This window comes from Psammomys obesus, unplaced genomic scaffold, assembly GCF_907164565.1.
Source record: "Psammomys obesus unplaced genomic scaffold, mPsaObe1.curated_primary_1811, whole genome shotgun sequence".
NCBI lineage: Eukaryota > Metazoa > Chordata > Mammalia > Rodentia > Muridae > Psammomys > Psammomys obesus.
Window position 1 is genome coordinate 877,800 of NW_026596962.1, and position 19,544 is coordinate 897,343.

Genomic DNA, 19,544 nt, shown 5'->3' on the forward strand with positions numbered 1-19,544 from the left:
GATTTACCAAATTCATGATAATAAAACAAATAACCTAACTTTAAAATGAAAAAATGGTTAGAACAGACAATTCTCAACAAGAACACCAGAAGAACTTCAACACCACAAACCACTCAAGATACATAAATCAAAACCCAACGAGAGTTTGCTGCCCACCCAAGTACGCTGATAACAAAACACAGACAAGACATGTAATGAGAGACATAAGGAAGGATCAGAACCTACATACATGTGCTATAGGCATGGTTACTTGAAAAACAGTTTGACTGAACTCGAAAGTTTAAAAGTGTGTTTCCTTTCTGGTGTTTGGAACCCAGGGCTTTGCACATGCTAAGTAACACCATCCCCACACAGTCATCCACAACCCTAAAAGGTAATTATAATGGCCCAACAACTGTGTTCCTGGTTGATAAAGCCACACCCATAGAGAATTATTCAAAGTCAAACAGCAGAGCTAATAAACAAATAAATTAAAAACTTGTTTATCTGTTTATCTGTACAATGAAACACTACGGACCACAATAGGATCACAGTGCTAATACATGCTACAGTGCAGGTGAGCCTTGAACAACACACTGCACTAAGCAGAAGAGCATACATGAGCCACTCGTGGGCAATTCTACAGCACACAATCCACAAAGACAGAGGCAAGGCAGGTCAAGGATTACGTAGGGTTGAGGACATTAAGAGAACACAGGAGTGACAGATAAAAGGCAGTGAATTTTTTTATGCAATAAAAACATGCCAAGATTACATATGGATGCTTTCAGAACTCTACAGACATGCTAAAAACCATGAATTGTATAGGGAGTGAACTGAACGTGTGGATTACTTCAGGAAAGCTGTACCATGAAAAGACAAAAAAAAAAATTATAATTTCTATAGAAAACAAACAGCAACCTGTGTGTGTCTTCTCGTGGGACTTGAGGACACCAGAGGAGACAAAACCACGCCCACAGAGCTTGCACTTGTAGGGCTTCTCCCCCGTGTGTGAGCGCACATGCTGCTTCAAGTGACTGGACTTCTTGAAGCCTTTGCTGCAATAGTCACACCTGAAATGAAGCACAGAGAGCTCAGCCGCTGCTCACTCAGGGCTGATTACCAAGCAGCCCGATCCCGGCAGTAGAGGGGAGCAAAGCAGCTGCAGCATGCTCAGCAAGTGGTCAGGCTTTAGAGAAACCACTGCACTGTCCCACACTCAGGGATTACATTAAGCAGTACAACAGAGAGGCAAGGACAATTACTCACTACATCAGGTTCTGTATAGGATACTTGTACTGTTACATGTATTATTTTGAAATTGCGCTAACTTTCCAGGAGACAAAGTATTTGGTGTAGTCATTATATAACAAGGACAACCTTCTGGGTGCTCATAAATTGGAGTGATAACAAAACCTATTTCATGAGCAGAGAAAGCAGGAGATAGAGAGCACTCGCCCACTGCAAGTGTGCAGTCAGCACTCAGCTTCAGGAGCTGGATCTGTACAGTTATTACCTGTAAGAGCGCCTGCTCTGGTCCTCGCTGTCCTCCAGGAACTGTGGACGCTGTGTTTGTAGGTCCAGATCCTCTTGAGATGACTCTGGAAGCAAACGAGTTGCCTAAAATGGTCAGAAATACACAGGAAGAATATATGAATAGCTATAAATAAGTATAAGATAACTCAATAATAGCAAAGATATAACTGCTCATAATGCAGCCTTAAAAGAAAAACCATGAGTTAACCCACTGTGATCATATGAAACAGAGAAAGTCTAACTCACTCACACAAACATGACTAAGTACGGACTTATTTTCTACTAAGCCATTTATTCACAGGTTGTTTGAGACAGCGTCCAAGTACAGTTAGTCAAAGCTGGCCTGGAATTTGCTGTGTTGATTAAGCTTGTCTCGCACTCAAGCTCCGCCACGCTCAGTCTCCCAAGTGCTGGGATTATAGTTGTCATCCTCCATGCCTGACTAATAAACCACTGTAGTGTAAAGTATAAATAAACATGAGTACTCTTTCATCAGCGTGCCCCCACTACCTGTGAATGACTGGATCGGAAACACCCTATATTCTTAAAGACTGGCTGCTACTCTGTGACATATTGGGAATAGCAGTACCTTCAGGGGAGGACTACCGAAGAACACTATTATTGAGGGCATGCCCTTGTGGGGGAACTGGAACCCTCAACTTTCTTCCCTCCCCCAAATGCCACAAGGTAAGCATTTTCTTCCTGCACATGACATATGCCCAGGATAATGTTCTGCCATGCCAAAGGACCCAAAGCAAAAGGCCTAGCAATTCATGGACTAAAATCTTTGAAACTGTGAAGCAAAATAGCCCTTTCCTGCTTTTAAGTTCGTTACCTGGGTATATTGTCACAGCAGTGGAAGTCACACACTGGTGTGGATAAATACACTATGTTCTGAAAAGAGTAAGACTTCTCCTTTGTCACAAGGGCCCTAGGGAAAGAAAAGCCACCTCTACCTCTCAGGGACAGTACCTCAGAGTCAGCTACTCTGACCCCTTTCCTGACATAAGGACCACAGCCCACCGCAGCAGAGCAGCACTGAACCTGCTGCGAGTTCTCTTCAGACGGCTGTGCAGTGAAGCTCAGCCAGCACACAGCATGTTCTCCACATCATCTTATCACCTGCTGAAACCATGTGCCCCACCTCAAAGCAAGGACTCTGTTACATGCCCACTACTAACACTGCTAGAGATGGACTTGTCTGTCATTTTTAAAACTTGCAAAAGGAAAGAAAACCAAACACTTCAGTGTCTCTAATCTGAGTAAGAAAAAAATTAATTATGAATGAAAATATTATTTGTCCAGAAACCTATTATTTAAAGAAATGAATAATAAAGCTTTGTGTAGTTTTTAATTTGACATTATTTTTATTTTCCTTCTAACATTTATGATTTCAGATACAAAACACATCTTGTGCCCAAAGCAACATTCCTGTAAGAACACACTAGCTAATTCAACTTCCTACATAGCACACTTGTGAGTTTCTGGCTCTCAGTCAAAATGGCAAGGCTGCCCACGGTGCTACTCATGTGAAGTTAAGATGCTCTAAGAAAAAGGTGGCCCTGTGCACTGCACATGGTGCATCCCGTTTGCGGCCCCAGTGCACCAGATGTCGGTGTGCTGTGGTAAGCAGGGGCACCTGGGCTACCTCAGCAGAAGATGCAGAGGCATCTGTGAACAAGGAGCTGCTCGGCCCTTGTGCACACACTCACCACGTTGATGGTGTCAGAGCCTGGGACCTGCAGTAAGTCTTGCTGGTGGAAACTCGTGGACAAGGCCTGGGACTCAAGTGTGCTAGAAGCCTGCAGCTGTTGCACAGGTGGGAAGGGAGTCCGCTGGTTGTACGTGTCGGCCACTGTGAACCCTGAAACAAATGAGGCACACGAGCTCCACAACAAATGCTGATCATACAAAAGGTAAAGTTACGAAGAAAACACCTTTAGGCAACTTCTGCTTCCTGAATGAGAATCAAGATTAGGATGTTTTTAGCAGCTCTGAGTTGTTTGCTCATAAGCAACAGGCTGTGCCCAGTCCAAGTCACAGGTTTTATACTCCAGCCATGAACACAGTTCCCACCAAATTTTCATTTCAACCTATTACCTTCTCTGAGACGGAGACCCCTCATAGAGTGGCTGTACAAGTCACTTTTTAGGAGATATGAGATGTTATAAATACTGTATACAAAAAATCATAAATGCATGCAATTATTAAGTTAAACCTGTAAATTTTACAAGAGCCCTCAAAGAAACACCTAAGTTTTGCAAACTAAATCCAGCACAGGTCAGCTGGTTTGCAACTGTACTGACCTTGCGGAAGCCCTGCAGACTCAAAGGACTGCTGTGGAGTGGGCTGCTCCTCAAACTGGTCCATGTGCCCTGGGAGAGGATCCTGGGGAGCTGTAAACCCATCTAGGGGCAAAGAGAAAGGAGCACACACAGTCAAAGTTCATTTCCCATCTACTGATCCATCCAAAAGTATGCTAGTGAGTTTGCAAAAGCTAGCCTCCTCATTTTGAAAAGACAAGAGAAGGTAATGTTCATTGATCTAAAGTGTTATATATAAAACAATACTCTGAAATGCAGTTATATGTAGTAATTATGTAAAACTCGGGCTTCATAGGGGATAAAACGTGTGCAATCGTGCCCATAGGCTAAGTAAATTTTTGGACATCCACAGAACAAAACCATAAATCGGCCAGCAAATTATCTGCTAACAAGCTTGGGGCTGGAGAGATGGCTCAGAAGTTAAGAACACTCCACCAAGGCACATACGCAGGCAAAACACCAATGCACATTTAAAAAAAGACTGCAGACCATCAATTAAATGAGCACACTGATGCAGCTGAGCTGGCACTTTTTGTTGACCAACATTGCTGATGAAACAAAGCAACATATTGCTTTATATTCATGAAGAACCCCATCCACTGTGACCAGTAACAATTACTAGCCTCATCAGTCTGAGAATATACATGGAGTCCTTGATGAGCACAGCTAAAAGGAAAAAAATGTTGACAATATATCAAAATAAGTTTCTAAAAATTGCATAAAGATCCTATTTCTAAAACCATCATATATTCAACATGTGTACAACAGCACACGGGAGACGCATTTGCTTAGAAAAAATTGGAAGATTTACAACAAAATGTGGCCAGCAGATTTTTCTGTAGGCCTAAGATTTTAAATAATTCTAATATTGCCCACAAGAAGTCAAGATTGCTTTGTATTTAAAACAGACAACAACCCTGGTCCACACAAGAAAAACCAAACAAAAAACCAAAACTCACGCACTCCCTAAAGGAAGCCAACTAAACTGAGCAGCTGCTGTTTGGCTAAAGAATGTAAGGGCAGAACTAAGGGTCCAAAACCACAGCTGCATGCACACACACTTGGCACAGATTGTGATTTTAAAAGGCAAGTTGGACAGCTGGTCTGGCTCAGTGGCGAAGGGCTTAGCCTACACAAGGATCTGGATATTATCCCTAGCACCAAGCAGGAGGCAACAGACGCTGCACTGGGATCATCAGAAATAGTACCTTCATCAGCCTCCAAGGGCTGATCTGCCAACTGCTGTCCAAGTGCTGCATCTTCTGTGCCGACCACATGCTGTGGCCCCAGTTCTAGAATGGCCTCGGGGTCTGCCGCCACGGTCTCTGGTGTCTGCTGCAGCTCTGCACTTTCAATCTCCACAGGCATGGGAGCTGACACTTCCATGCTTTGCTGGTCCACAGTGCTGTCATCCATGGAGGAAGACTCTTGATGCTGCTGGAGCTGCTGGGCCAGTTCATATCTTTGGAAAAGCAGCAACAGTTCATAAAGGTAGACACTATCAGCAGCAGACACAACCTCGAAAGATGCCATTCACTAAAACAGTGTTTTCATTCTTCAAATGTTTCATTTCAAAGTGATGCTGTCAATCTAACTAAAAGTTAACCACTTTATAATCCTAAAGAAAACCCTGCTGCCTTCAACTGCTGTTTGCAATCATAGGACATGAAGGCAAGAAGAGACAGGAAGGACAACACATGCCACAATCAAAGTTTAAGAAACCAGACTACTAATGCACACCTGTAATCTCAGCTCTTAGGAGGCTGAAGCAGAAGAGCTGTGACTACATAGCGAAAGGATGTCTCAAAATACACTCCTTTAGAAAGCAATCTTGCCATGTCTGGCTCTCAGTCCAGCACAAACAGTATTTGTGGTATGACACGATAAAGTACACACCCACAAGTCATACGCTGAAGACTTCGTTTCCAATACAGCAATGATCAAAAGTGAGACTCTTGAGGAAATGACTAAATTAGGACAGTCTGAGTTGCTCAAAAGAATAATCCCTTAATAAATTCCTAATATATTCGGAAGAGGTGTTGGACAGTAGGAAGTGGGTCCCCATTGCAGGGAGCATGCTTTTGACTGTCACTTGTCCCCTAACCCTTCCTTTCAGCTTCCTGAATACCAAGAATGAGAGACTCTGTCAGTGTCTCCCCTGCCATCAAACTGTGCTGCACATTAAATTGTGCAGCCTCAGCCCAGTTTAAGTTTAGGTGCCTATAGACCACCATGAAGCCTCTGAAACTGCCTAGGAAGATAAAGGGTTTATCCTTTAAATGGCGTTTTAGGAGACAATCAACTAACACAATCAGCTAATCATCATATTTCGGAACGTGTAACATGTGTCCATTTTGATTTTCATGTTAATGTTCTTAGTGATAGCTACGTATATAAAACATACACAGTAAATATTCATCATGATCACCAATTTCTCTTTCAAAGAGAAAGATGCACAGTAAATTTAGTGAAAGAATCACAAGGACTTAAAAACAACTACATCAATTATCTGATTAACTGGCTGGCCACCATGCAAAGACTCTAGGGTACTGCGTCCCCCGTTCTCTCTCATTTGTGCATGCTAAGGCCCACAGCAGTAACACGTATGTTCTACTCCAGGATCCCAATGGATCTGCCTCCTCTATATCCCATACTGAGTTCCAAAGTCTTGCCTCTTCATTTCCTGACGACCAACAATCAATTCTCAACTACTTTTACTACAGAACAGACAAAAGAAAGTACACACATCAAGCAGGCAGAAAGCGCCTCACTCTTTACGACAGTTTCTGTGCTGCAGTGGCCACCTGTCTGGTCTTTCCTGAGACCATCTCACACGAAGCTTCTGCTTCCTTGCCTACATGTTTTGTTTTTGTTTTTATGATTTTATTTCTATCATGTTTGTCTATTTTTAAAGATATTCCTTTTATTTTTTGAGGTTATGAATATACATCATTTCCCTCTTCCTTTTCTTCCCTATCTCCTTGTTCTCTCTCTCAAATTCATGGCCTTTTTGAAAAATTAATTGTAGCTACCTAACAGATGTATATGTGCATATTCCTCAATACATACATAAAACCTGCTCAGTCTGAATAATGTTCCTCATGTGCATGTCTTCAAGGCGACCATTTGGTACTGAATCACCAATTGGTGTGTTCTTCCCTGAGGGGAGACCACGACTCTCAGCAATCCTTATTGCCCATAGTTTGTATGCAGGGTTGAAGCCACTTGGGCTTTCTCTTGTGTTTTTAATATATATGTGTGTTAAATTTTGGGAACCTCCAAAATGGACAAAGGAGGAAATATGGGATGTATCTCTCCTTGCAGGCCTGGAGGAATCTATACAAAATCTGTCAGAAGGCCCAACACCTACGGTGCAGAGTGATGGCCTGCTTAGTCTCTGACACACTACAGAGCCACACAGTGCTGTGTGACCCTCATGTCACCCTGACCAACAGACACTAAAAATATCTGAGCTAGTTCAGGAGACCCAGTAACATGCCACCAAGCATCAGGCCCATCCACAGAGGGCCTTAAACCTTGTATTCTCAGCATCTTCACAGACGGTAAAGGCCTGGCTTCCTGGCACAAAAAGCACTTAACATGCCACAGGGCCCCGAAACTCCCAAGCTCCAGGCCTTTCTGTAGCTTGTGGAGCCAACCTGTGGAGGGGAGACACCAGCCTGCTACCTGAGTGGGATGGGGCACTACGCATTCTCGCTCACAGGGACTGATGGGCCCAAGCACCCCATAGCTCAGAATCACCTCCACAAACTGCAGTGTGGCACAGCAGACACATGACTGTGAGGTCTCCTACATGTCCCCACCAATAAGATGCTGTCTGGTGGTCTGCAGCAGCAGCTAACTTCTTTGCTAAATATTTCAAAATCAAGTCAATTCTGTAAAATATGTTTAGACAACAGGTGAGAAAAACAGCAAAACAAAACAAGTAAGAGCCCACAAAACAAGAAGGGTCTGCTATGCTCAGCTTGTTCCACCATGAGTTTACATCTGTAGATGTGTGCAGCAGATGCACCTGAGCTGAATGCTACCTGTCTACAGGCCAGTATTCCAGGCAGCGAGTTTGACGCCCTTCCATGGCGGGCCCAGCCCTCACTTCAGATGAGCCAAGACGCTCTACACAACACTACTGCTACTGTGGCCTCGTAGCAGTGCTGGCCTCAGTTCCAGTCAGAAGCATCTTTCATGCTCTACCCACCACTGCTGAGCTAGCGTTTTACCACAGAAAAACATAGGCTACACTGAGTAACAGGTTTACAGCGTATCTGAGACCTACGGCCTATAATTCAACAACAGAACACCACTAAAATTCACTTACAGAATCTAGCCATCAGGCCAGAGAGGTGGCTGGACAAGTCAGTGCTCTGCTCCTTCAATCCTGCCAATCTCAATTTAAACCCCAGAGCCCACATAGGGGAAAGAGGGACCCAACTCCTACAAGCACTCACACACACACGAAAAAACATCTTTAACCTATACATCACAGGACTGACTAACACTTTCGGGTTGACTAAGACTTTCTTAAAACTCTTTCCCACCTAACTATAACGCTCTAGCCTTTGAGTATCAGCTCTTAAAAACATTAGCTGAGTAGGGCATCATCTACATGTGTAACCCTCATCAACTGGGACTTTGAAGCCAGCCTGAGCTACATAGTGAGGCCCTATTTTCATAAAAAAAAAAAAAAAAAAAAAAAAGGAAGGAAGGGAGGAAGGAAGAAATAGAAAAAAAAAGTGTGTGTTTGTGTGTGTGTGTGTGTGTGTGTGTGTGTGTGTGTATGTTGGGTGTTAGGGTTGTTTTGGTTTCCTTATTTGTTGGAGATAGGGTCTTACTCTCTAGTCCAGTCTGCCCTTGAACTGACAGAAGTGCTTTTGCCTTAGTCTCTCATGTCCTTAGATTATAGGCATGAGCCATCATACCTGGCTCAAAAAAATAAAAATAAAAACACACACATAAGTTCATGCTGTCTTCTATGGCTCTCATTAGGTCCCTAAGCACAGTCAAATTTCTCAACCCGATACTCTCCACATTAGAGAAGGACACGACAATGAAAAGGCAGGCACGTCAGCAGCCGGTACCTCAGCAGCCCACCTACCTGTGGGTTTTCATGTGTTTCTTGCAGTTCAGTGAGGTCTTAAACGTTTTCTGGCAATAGGGACACATGTAGGGCCGGAGGTCGTTATGTATGCCCATGTGCCGCCGCAAGCTACCGCCTGTGGTGAAGGCTCCATTACAGATCAGACACTTGAAAGACTTGAGTCCAGTGTGCGTGCGCACGTGGGCTTTGAGCACTCCTGCAGAGACGAAGCCTCTTCCACACTGAGAACATTTGAAAGGTTTTTCACCCGTATGTGATCTAAAAAGCAGGGAAAACCTTAATCCATTCTTTACACATTTGTAACACTGTAACAAATGTAAACTCAGAGATACTTCACTCTGTGATACTCTTTGTAAAGCAAGGGGAAAAGATCTCCCTCTCTACAATCTGTAATATGCAAATCGCAGTGACCTGCCCAGAGACACCAGGCTACACACACTGAAGTGAAAACTCACATCTTGGTGAAGCTCTATTTTCAGAATGCTATACTACCTCTTGTTTCACTGATGTTAACACCAAAAATTAAGCTCTGGTGAGAACATCTGAGAGTTAAACGTTCTAATTAAAATAAAAACAAGCAAACCTTTAATACATGCTGGAAATTGCAAACAGTACAATATAACTGGAATATAAATAAAACACGGGCAACGTCTGACTAAAATATTTGAGTAAATATATTTAAGAATAAAAAATGTCACAAAATTTTTGGTCAAATAAAATACTTTACTCATAAGCTAACAACACCATCCTGAACACTAAGTCACCAGATGATTAAATCTCTGCACTTGCACCAATTTTTCCCACCTAACCCCAGACCTTACCTGATGTGTTGTTTCAGATGGCAGGACTTTTTATATGCTCGATGACAGTAAAAACACTTGTATGGTCTATCTGCTTCATTGCCAAAATTATTATTAAAATAATTTTGGAAAAACTGGTTTTTTGGAATGGGCTGGATAAGACCTACAAACCAAATGAAAAGCAGGATATGCATGGTTAGTGGGAGTACTAGCATGTCAAGGGCATGTGCTTTAAGGTAAAGAAAAACATTCGGAGAAGTACAGACCCCAGTATCACAACAAAGACTAATTTAATTACATCATGAATTACTATGCATTTAATCAAGTCATTTCCATGCCTATGGCAAAAGGTTTATCAATCATTATTTTCTGACAATGAAGAGTATGTATATTGTTATAAATATATCCTGGATTCAGAATCATTTTTAATGGCTTTTTACATTTAATTTCAATATAAGCATGTTCTGACATGAGATTTACATGTATACATCAGGATATTAAATCTCTCTATATGCAGTATGAGTATTCCATAAGTAAAATAATAAGCTCAAAATATAAATACTTCTAACATGACATTTTGTTCTGTAAAGGCCAGCACTTTTCCCAAAGTTTTTTCTTGTTGTAGTTTTTGGTTTTATTTTTAATTAAAAAGATATTTGCAAAGGGCAAGATAATTAGTCTAGGGGCTAGAGAGATGTCTGAGCATTAAAAAGCCTTTGTTGTTCTTGCAGAGGACCTGAGTTCAATTCCCAGCACCCACATGGTGGTTGACAAGCATCCCTACCCCTAGTTTCTGGAGTCAACAACCTACACATGTACACTTATATGATGCAGGCAAAATACGCACATAAAGTAAAATAAATACATCTTGTTTCTTTGTTTGCTGGGGTTTTTTTGGGGATAGGGTTGTCTTTGTTTTTTTGTTGTTGTATTTTGTTTTGTGGTTTGTTTTGTTTTGTTTTGTTTTTGAGACAGGGTTTCTCTGTGTAGCCTTGGCTGTCCTGGAATTGCTTTGTAGACCAGACTGGCCTTGAACTCACAGAGATCTGCCTGCCTCTGCCTCCCCAAAAGCTGGGATTATATTAGGCCACCACACCTAGCAAATCTAACTTTTAAAAAATATTATTGACATACGGATTTCAGGATTTACATGGCTTTATTAAATTAAGGAGTTCCTTAAGTGAGCTTATCTATAAACACAAAATGAAATGTCTTTGGGCTATCTACACAATTCAGCACAAAGTCTATTCTCAGAATTCACTAACTGAATAGTTGTCTGCAACACCAAGGGGAAGACTAGACTTCCCTCCTGCAGCAAGTACTTGCTGACACTCTCCCCTCTACCTCTCCATTTCCCACCCTCCTTCTGCCCTCAGTAGTATCACTAAAACTTCTACAGAGCAATCAGGCATCTTTTAAGACATTCCATTTTTACTGACCTTCCCTAAAAGAGCAAGCTGTGTTCCAATTCTTTTCCCTAAAACTCACTGTTTATACATGATACCAACCTGAATACCCTTCCAAGTTATTTCCCTTGTTCTGGAATCATCTCCCGTGTTTCCCTAAGCCATGCAAGCCCTTAACACCTTTTCCAAGTCTTTAAAGGTAGCATTATCTTCCTCATATGTCAACACGGATGTCTACTGTAGCCAGGGACTGGGCTCTCAGGGACTTTGAATGGATAAACAATATTGAAATGAAGAACTCTGCACCTTAGTGTCTTCCCTCTTGTATGCAATTACAATTTCTGAAATGGTTTCCAGGTACATGATTTGTGAAAAAAGACCCTTAAGTTCTCTGAGGGAAGGGGAAGGCCTTCCTCTGAGTCATTAAAGAAATCAATATTCATTTTTATCTCCGCTAATTTTGTTCAGACAGGGTCATAAAAACAAAGCAAATTAAAAGCTTTCAATCTTTAAAGAAAAAAACAGGATAAACAAAACTCCCATCAAGTCCTGACACGCTAGCTCTCTCGGTCATTTCTGTCCCACTTCTGGCTCCTTAGGAAACTACTCATCTCAAACAAAGGCAAACATAAATTTGACTCAGCATAAGTCAAAAGCAAACTAGAAGTGACTTTAAGTTCCTTGAAATCTCTTCTATAATAGCAAAGAAAAATGGAGCTTAGGCAAAATACAACTGCAAAATGACAGGATGTGAAAAAAACAGACATCTCACATATAATACACTATAATAAACTGTGATATATAATATACATGTGTTTAGTACATTTAACAATGGCTAAAACAGCAAACATAAACTTGAAAGACCAAACACAATAACACTGATATTTTAAAATATTTTTAAATACTTTAAAACATTTTAAAAATAGTAGACATGCCAATTAGCCAAATATTTATGCTGAGATGCAAGTTTTATTTTCAGACACCTATGTCTATATACTACACAGAGTTTAAAAGGAAGCTGTAACTGTAGATAATGATACAAGTTGAGGATCCCTAAACTGAAGTATGAAATGTTCCATAAGACATTTTGAGAACCAAAATGATATTTTAAGTGGAAAATTCTATACCTGTTCTCTTGAGACAGACAGGTCACGGTCAAATGACCAATATTAAAATTACTATATAAGATTATCTTCACGTAATGTGTATGCAGTAAACATTAAAAAAAAAATGAAATTTGTCTTTAAACTTGAGTCCCAACCTCCCCTCCCACATACTTTATTACATCTGTGTAAAGTACCTGAAATTCAAGACATTTGTGTCAAATTGCTTTGGGTAGGAATTATTCAAGCTGTACTGAGATTACCCCAACCCAGTGCTCTATTTAAAGCCTAGATCCGACCTTCAGAGCAGATGCACTTAAAGTATGACTGAGAGCCCAACTGCTGGAGACCAAGCAGTGCTCAGCTAAGTGAAGCTCAGAGCGCTCTGCCCTTAGAACCCGGGTCCAGAGGCAGTGGACACAGAGAGGGTACAAACTCTAGTGACACACTGGTCCAGCCTAGAAATCACAATCTTCTCCAGGTTCTAGAGAAGGCAGCTACATGACCCAAAGCAAAGGTAACAACTGCCCTATGCCCAGTGTTTCAGTCTATCAACACAGGAAAGGCAGCTTTGAGAGGTTGGGGGATGTATCTAAGTTCTTACACAGCTCTAAAAGTTCTGAAAAACATATGACTATATGATTCTATACCAACAAACAACTGTCCTTAATAAGAGATTAAATTATTTGTTACAGTATGTTAATGTGCTCTGATACTACGTAAAGTAAAAATTCCGATAAGCTAAATGTAACCGGCTAACCTAAATAGCCCATCTACTTCCTAATCAGGTCCATAACTGTAACAATGCCCTTCCAAAATCCTCCCTGAACTGTATCAGAATTGACTCCACAGCCTCCCTAGAGCCTCCAAAGAGCTATCATGCACATATCCACCAAGGAAGAATAAAGATGATTACAACAGCCTACACTCTGCAGTTAGCACCGTAACTAAGAACTGTTTTCCCATGTATTTCCATATACCCTAAAGGAAAATTTTGTGAAGAAAAAGAACAAAATGTTCCACTTTAACCTCAGGAAAGTTCTGTACAATAAGAGATTCACAAACTTGAAGTCAAGAAACCCGACATTGCTTAATCCAGTTAAACCATCCTGAGAAAAGATTGAAGTGCCTACTGGGACAATTACACTCCCACAAAGCCTAGCAGAACTCATATAGTCGTAATAGACTAGTGTGCTGGAGATGTTCTCCAACTGTCTGTTATGTGTAGTCTTCATTTCTTCCAATATCAATTCTGGTAAGTATACGCTCCAGGAAAAAAACCATTTCACCTAAATTTTCAAATGCTTTATCAACTAGTTATAGAACATTTGCAAATACTTTTCAGTCTCATTTGAGTTTGTATTCATTGCTTTTTTTTTTTTTAACTTCCTATAGGTTTTCTCAGTTTCTCGTTAGTTCATTGGGAACACGTCATATCTATTTTACTATTAACTTTTTTAAGTTTTATAAAACCACTACTTTATCTTACACACTAATAACTTTATTTTACACACTAGTAACTTTCTGCTACTTTTTCATTTTATCATTTTCTTTGGAGAAAAATACTAGTTATTTCATTCTTACTTTTTAATAAGAAGTACTCAAAAACCTTATTTTCTGGGGACAGCTTTAGCCCACACACTATTTTTATTCTAATTGTGACAGATGACTTCTGTTTTAAGTCTTTCTTCTAAAAAATTTCATTTAACTATAGTCAAAAATGAGCCAGGCATGGTGGTGCATGTCTTAATCCCAGCACTCAGGAGGCAGAGGCAGGCAGAGAGTTTTGATTTCGAGGCCAGCCTGGTCTACAAAGCAAGTCCAGGACAGCCAGAGCTCAACACAGAGAAACCCTGTCTTGGAAAAGAAAATACAATAAAAAAAATATAACTTACACATCAAGCTACTAGGATTTTCTCAAGTTTTTCTATACCTTAGAATGTGAACTAATTTATGCTTTTCTTGTTTTGTTTTCTGACACTGGGTTTCTCTGTGTAGCCCTGGCTGTCCTGGAACTCACTCTGTAGACCAGGCTGGCCTTGAACTCAGAGATCTTCCTGCCTCTGCTCTCAAGTGCTGGGATAAATGGCGCGAGCCACCAGCTATTTTATGCATATTCTTAGGGGTACCTCTATGGGAACTGGATGGAGGTGGACGGTGGGGTGCTCATTTAACAGGCACGCAGCCCTGGGTTCAATCCCTCACACCCCGTGAACTGAGAATGACTGTGCATGATACAACCCCAGCACTCAGGTATAGGCATTAAGGATAACAAGTTCAAGGTTATCCACAGCCTATAATATAGGATACATGTCTCAAACTGTTTGGCCTCTACATTTTTATGTCATAATCAAGATATGTGAAAATTCAAAAGGGTTCAGAGAGGAGGTGGCTCATCAGTTAAAAGTACATAATGTAGCTGTAAAAAACAAACAAACAAAAAAAAAACAAAAAAACCTCAAGTTCAGTTCCTAGCACCTACATCAGGTGTCTTATAATGACTTGTAACTCCATCTCTAGGCCCTCAGTGGGCACCTGCACTCATATATATGCATCCCACAAGATAAATACGCACATACATATAATTTTAAGATAATAAATCTAAAAGAAAAAGTTCATGGCTGTACTGACCATCTCACATTATGACTCATATCAACCTAATATATAATTCCATATGCCCCTTAACCCTGGCCATACTAAGTCAAAGTATGGTATTAACTGTGCTCAGGGTAGAATACCTTGAGAAGGACAATTATGTAATACAGAGACTCCACAAAATGTAAAACTGAGTGAATGCTACAGTTCAAATGCTTACGTCCCCACACAAGTCCCATGTTGAAATCTAGCCTACAACATGACAGGGATGAGGAAGGAGCTCTCTATGAGGTGACTAGTTTTTGGGGTGGGGCCCTCAGGAAGGAAATTAATGTCCTTATAAGAGACCCTGCAAAGGTTAACTAATAACTGGGCAAAATGTTGAGACTAACTGACAGTTGAGACATCTACAACAGCCCATCCAAGATCTAGAGACATCAAGGAAGAGTGTGGGTGGTTGGGGGTGGAGAGATAAGAGCTGGAGGATAGGAAGAAACACTGTGAACTCGACCTTCCCGGGTTGGCATGGCCGTTGCAATTATGGACACAGAAATGAACAGCAGAGATGAGTCCCTGCATGCTGTCCGAGGGGAATAAAGACATAAGTAGAAGGGGCTCACTATGGATTGGAAAACAATGTAAGAGCCATAATTAGGAACACAATGTACTGCACACCCATAGGAAACTGATTAAAAAGAAAAAGAAGGGTGGGAGGAGGGAGGAGGGAAAAGTGAGGCCCTGGAGAACTGCATGGTACTGTATCTGTAGGAGGAAGATCCTCAACATTGAATGTGCCACTTGTTAATCAAATCACATTACACCTTCATTATACTACCACTAACAGTAAAACAAACTTAGATAAGGGTGAAATTTCTTTTTCTTTCCAATGCAAAGACAGAGTAAGCAAAATGGTGATCCATCACACCTCACGGAAATTCAAGAATACAAATAACAACTTGCACTGGGGTCCCACAGTAGAAATCCGTCTTCACCGTGACGGGCCCACAGAGACAGAAGCACGCCTGTAATGAGGGCTGTTCTCCTGCTATCCTGTTTGTCTGAAACAAAAGGCACAATTCGAGCAGCGCTTCAGGACTTTACTCCTGGCTGCCCCAACAAAGTAACCCTAATGAAGGCCTCGCCAGTGCTGCGCCTGCCAGCGCCTTCCTGCATCCACCATGCACTTGGCCCTCACAGGACCAGGGGAAGTGAATGACCAGCCACAGCTCTCCAGGGCCCATCTTACCTAGGTCAGTTATAAGGATCGGTTCTTGCAAAGGAATGTCGGGGACAGGAGCACTGCTCTTGCCGACTCGAACCTTGGCAGGCTTGCGCTGGTGCCTCATCTTCCTCAGCTCCGTGTGTTTAAAGTGGGAGGCTACATGGGTCTTCCTATGGCCTGAGGTTCGGAATTTTTTATCACAGTGAGGACAAGCAAAAGGTCTAACTCCTAATAAAACAAAAGCACATTTTAGAATTATTCCAAGCAATTACATGTCAACAACAACAACAAATGTCCATATAAACACTTCAAATACTTGAATACTTGCTCCTTACTTAGTTCATTTATCTTACAAATCAGCTACGACCCTCTTGCCTTTAAATACTACTATTATAGAAGTTACACTATATAACTGCTTTTGATTTAAGAAAGGACATATGCTACTTTAAGGACAAATCCATAAATTGTAAAATATGCACATTCAGTAACAAGTCATCCCGAAGAAGTCCAAACTATGTCAGATCAGCCAGTTTCTCCAACTGACGTCCATAAAATAGAAGAGACAATCTTCTAGGGAGGCAGATGAGGTTACACACTCCAGGGTTCAGACAACAATTAGTATCTTGTAAGAAAACAGTGAGCGGCAGGTGTCATTAAGTAGTGGTGATGAAGGAAAGATACCCCCCCATCTTCCTCTACTACGGTAACCACTCTATAAAAAAATCACTTTCTCTCATAATGTTACTAGTAAGTAAAAACTCAGACTCCCTGGACAAGCATGTAACAAAGAGCCAATTGTAGCTTCCTCAACAGCCATAGATTCATGACTGCCAATCAATATGGAGCTTGGGGTCGAGGAAGTAACAGAAATGTTTCAGTTAGAACTGTATACTTCCTCCCACAGGAATCTCTTCACCCACTGCAAATAAGTGTTCATTTATAACTATTACTTCCTAATCCTTTCCCACCATAGACTTGGTTCCATGAGCACTGAGGTCACAACCAACAAGAGGAAGGGGAAGGAAGACCTTTGAGGGTTCAGCCACCACCCTTCTACACCCAGAAGCAGATCTGCACACCTGTGTGTAGACGGATGTGCACCTTGAGGCTCCCTGAGGTGGAAAAGCTCTTCATGCAGTACTGGCACTTGAACGCCTTGATGCCAGTGTGAGTTTTAATGTGAGCAGTCAGGGTACTCTTCACGGCAAAGGCCCGGAAACACTGTGGACATTTGAAGGGCTTCTCATGGGTGTGGATGCGGATGTGGCGCACGAGGTCACTCGGCTTCCGGAACTCCTTTGTGCAGTAGGGACACACGTGCCACCGTACCCCATTCTCCTCACGAATGGAGCCTGCAGCGACATGGAAGAGAGAACAGTCTAGATGGCCTAGAAACCACAGTACCACATGAAGGTCCTGCAGTGTCCTATCCTTCTGGGAGGCAGGCTAAGGCAGCTCACTGAATCAGTGGAAAGTGCTAAGCTTTCTGTCAGGAACGCCCGAAGATTCCATGAGGATGCAATTCATAATGCCTCACTTAAAGCAGTTAACTGACCAGGCAGGAGTGTGCAAATCAGGGTTCACAGATCACAGTTCAGCTTGGACGAGAGTGAAATAAGGTGTGAGCAAATGACTCCATGAGTGCAGAGTAAGAGATTGAAGACTGCTTAGCCCTAAGTGGAAGTGCACCCCAAGTGATTCCAGGATTCCGGAAGCAGAGTGTAAAAGTGTATACTTACATGGAACGAGTGTAAGACGGGGATTACCCATAAGGAAACTGTGTGTTCTGGACACAGCACAGCGGCTATACACACCAAGTCAGCAGGTGCATCAAAATCTGTACAAGCCCAAGCCAAACCAAATCCTAGCTCGGAGACAGAAGTTAGGAAATCCTACCCCTCAGCCATGGAGCTGTTGGCAACTGTTAACTGCGGGGAGAGGGAGAGACACTTTTCCTTAAATAATAATTAAAAACTAGACACAAAGCTCAGTGGAGAGGAAAAGGGGAGGGCAGTTCTGGGCAGAGGTAGGGAAGGGGGTGAGCATGATTCAAAGCACACCATATGAAACTCTCAACTAATGGATACAAAATTAACAAAAAAAAAAAAAAAAAAAAAATCAGTAGCCCTCCTGTATACAAAAGAAAAATGATCCGAGAAAGAAATTAGGGAAACAAGACCCTTCACAACTGCCAAAAAAGAGATAAAGTCCCTTGATGTGACCAAGCAAGTGAAAGACTTATATGAAAAAAACTTCAAGTCTCTAAAGAAGAAACAGAAGAAGATATCAGAAGATGGAAAGATCTCCCATGCTCACACATCAGCAGGATTAACATAGTAAAAATGGCCATCTTACCAAACGCAATCTACATATTCAATGCAATTCCCATCAAATTACCAGACCTTGAAAGAAAAATTCTCAATTTCATATGGAATAATAAGAAACCCCAGAATAGCTAAAACAATCCTGTACAATAAAAGATCTTCTGGAGGTATCTCCATCCCTGATCTCAAGCTATGCTGTAGAACAACAGTAATAAAAACTGCATGCTACTGGCATAGAAACAGAATGGTGGATCAATGGAATCAAGAAGAAGACCCAGAAATAAACCCACACACCTACGGATACTTGATTTTTGACAAAGATGCCAAAACCATACAATGGAAACAAGATAGCATCTTCAACAAATGGTGCTGGTCCAACTGGATGCCTACATGTAGAAAAATGCAAATAAATACATAATTATCACCCTGCACAAAACTGAAGTCTAAGTGGATCAAAGACCTCAACATAAAACCAAACACACTAAATCTGTTAGAAGAAATAGTGGGGAAGAGCCTTGAACTCATTGGCTCAGGAGACAACTTCCTGAACAGCACACCAACAGCACAGGCTCTAAGAGCAACAATCAATAAATGGGACCTCATGAAAATATTTGTTTAAAAATGACCCCATGATCAGTCTGAAGGACAAGAATGGAAAGATGCTTAAGTCTTTTTTGAGCATCTTAAACAAAAAAACAGAAACTCATGCAAATTATGAAATAACAAGCTCTAACGTACAACAGGAATTAATAGTTAAGGTAAATCAGAGCATGTATAAATATGGGGAATTCACTGACCAAATCAGAAGATTCTGTCTTTGACAACTATCGATACTAGTATGTGGTTCTGAACCTAGTTCAAAAGTATTGCTAGAAGAAAAAAAAAAAAATGGCAATGGATAGAAACAAATGATCTATTAAAACCAAAAACTTTCAATAAAACCTATTAACAATTTTTATTTTAAATATTTTCTTTTTGAAGATATTTTAATTACGTGTATATATGGGGCAGAAAGTTGTACGTGAAGCGCCGTGCCCAGAGACCAGAAGAGTGTGCCTGAGGCCATGGAGCCACAATTACAGGCAGCACGTGGGTGTCGGGAGCAGAACTTGGGTCGCCTGAAAAAGCAGTACACATTT

At 41.4% G+C, this 19,544-nt stretch overlaps 1 protein-coding gene across 1 annotated transcript in view; it reads right to left on the bottom strand.

Moving 5' to 3' along the window:
- The window catches only part of Znf236 (zinc finger protein 236), a 98,214-nt gene that overhangs the window by 39,461 nt on the left and 39,209 nt on the right, over positions 1 to 19,544 (bottom strand). The window contains exons 10-18 of the mRNA XM_055598734.1: positions 17,161 to 17,433; positions 16,106 to 16,309; positions 9,777 to 9,918; positions 8,953 to 9,213; positions 5,048 to 5,301; positions 3,822 to 3,923; positions 3,228 to 3,379; positions 1,496 to 1,599; positions 901 to 1,052 (exon numbers count right to left, since the gene is read on the bottom strand). Of these exons, the coding sequence (XP_055454709.1) occupies positions 901 to 1,052; positions 1,496 to 1,599; positions 3,228 to 3,379; positions 3,822 to 3,923; positions 5,048 to 5,301; positions 8,953 to 9,213; positions 9,777 to 9,918; positions 16,106 to 16,309; positions 17,161 to 17,433 (1,644 nt within the window). The remainder of the gene's footprint in view (positions 1 to 900; positions 1,053 to 1,495; positions 1,600 to 3,227; positions 3,380 to 3,821; positions 3,924 to 5,047; positions 5,302 to 8,952; positions 9,214 to 9,776; positions 9,919 to 16,105; positions 16,310 to 17,160; positions 17,434 to 19,544) is intronic.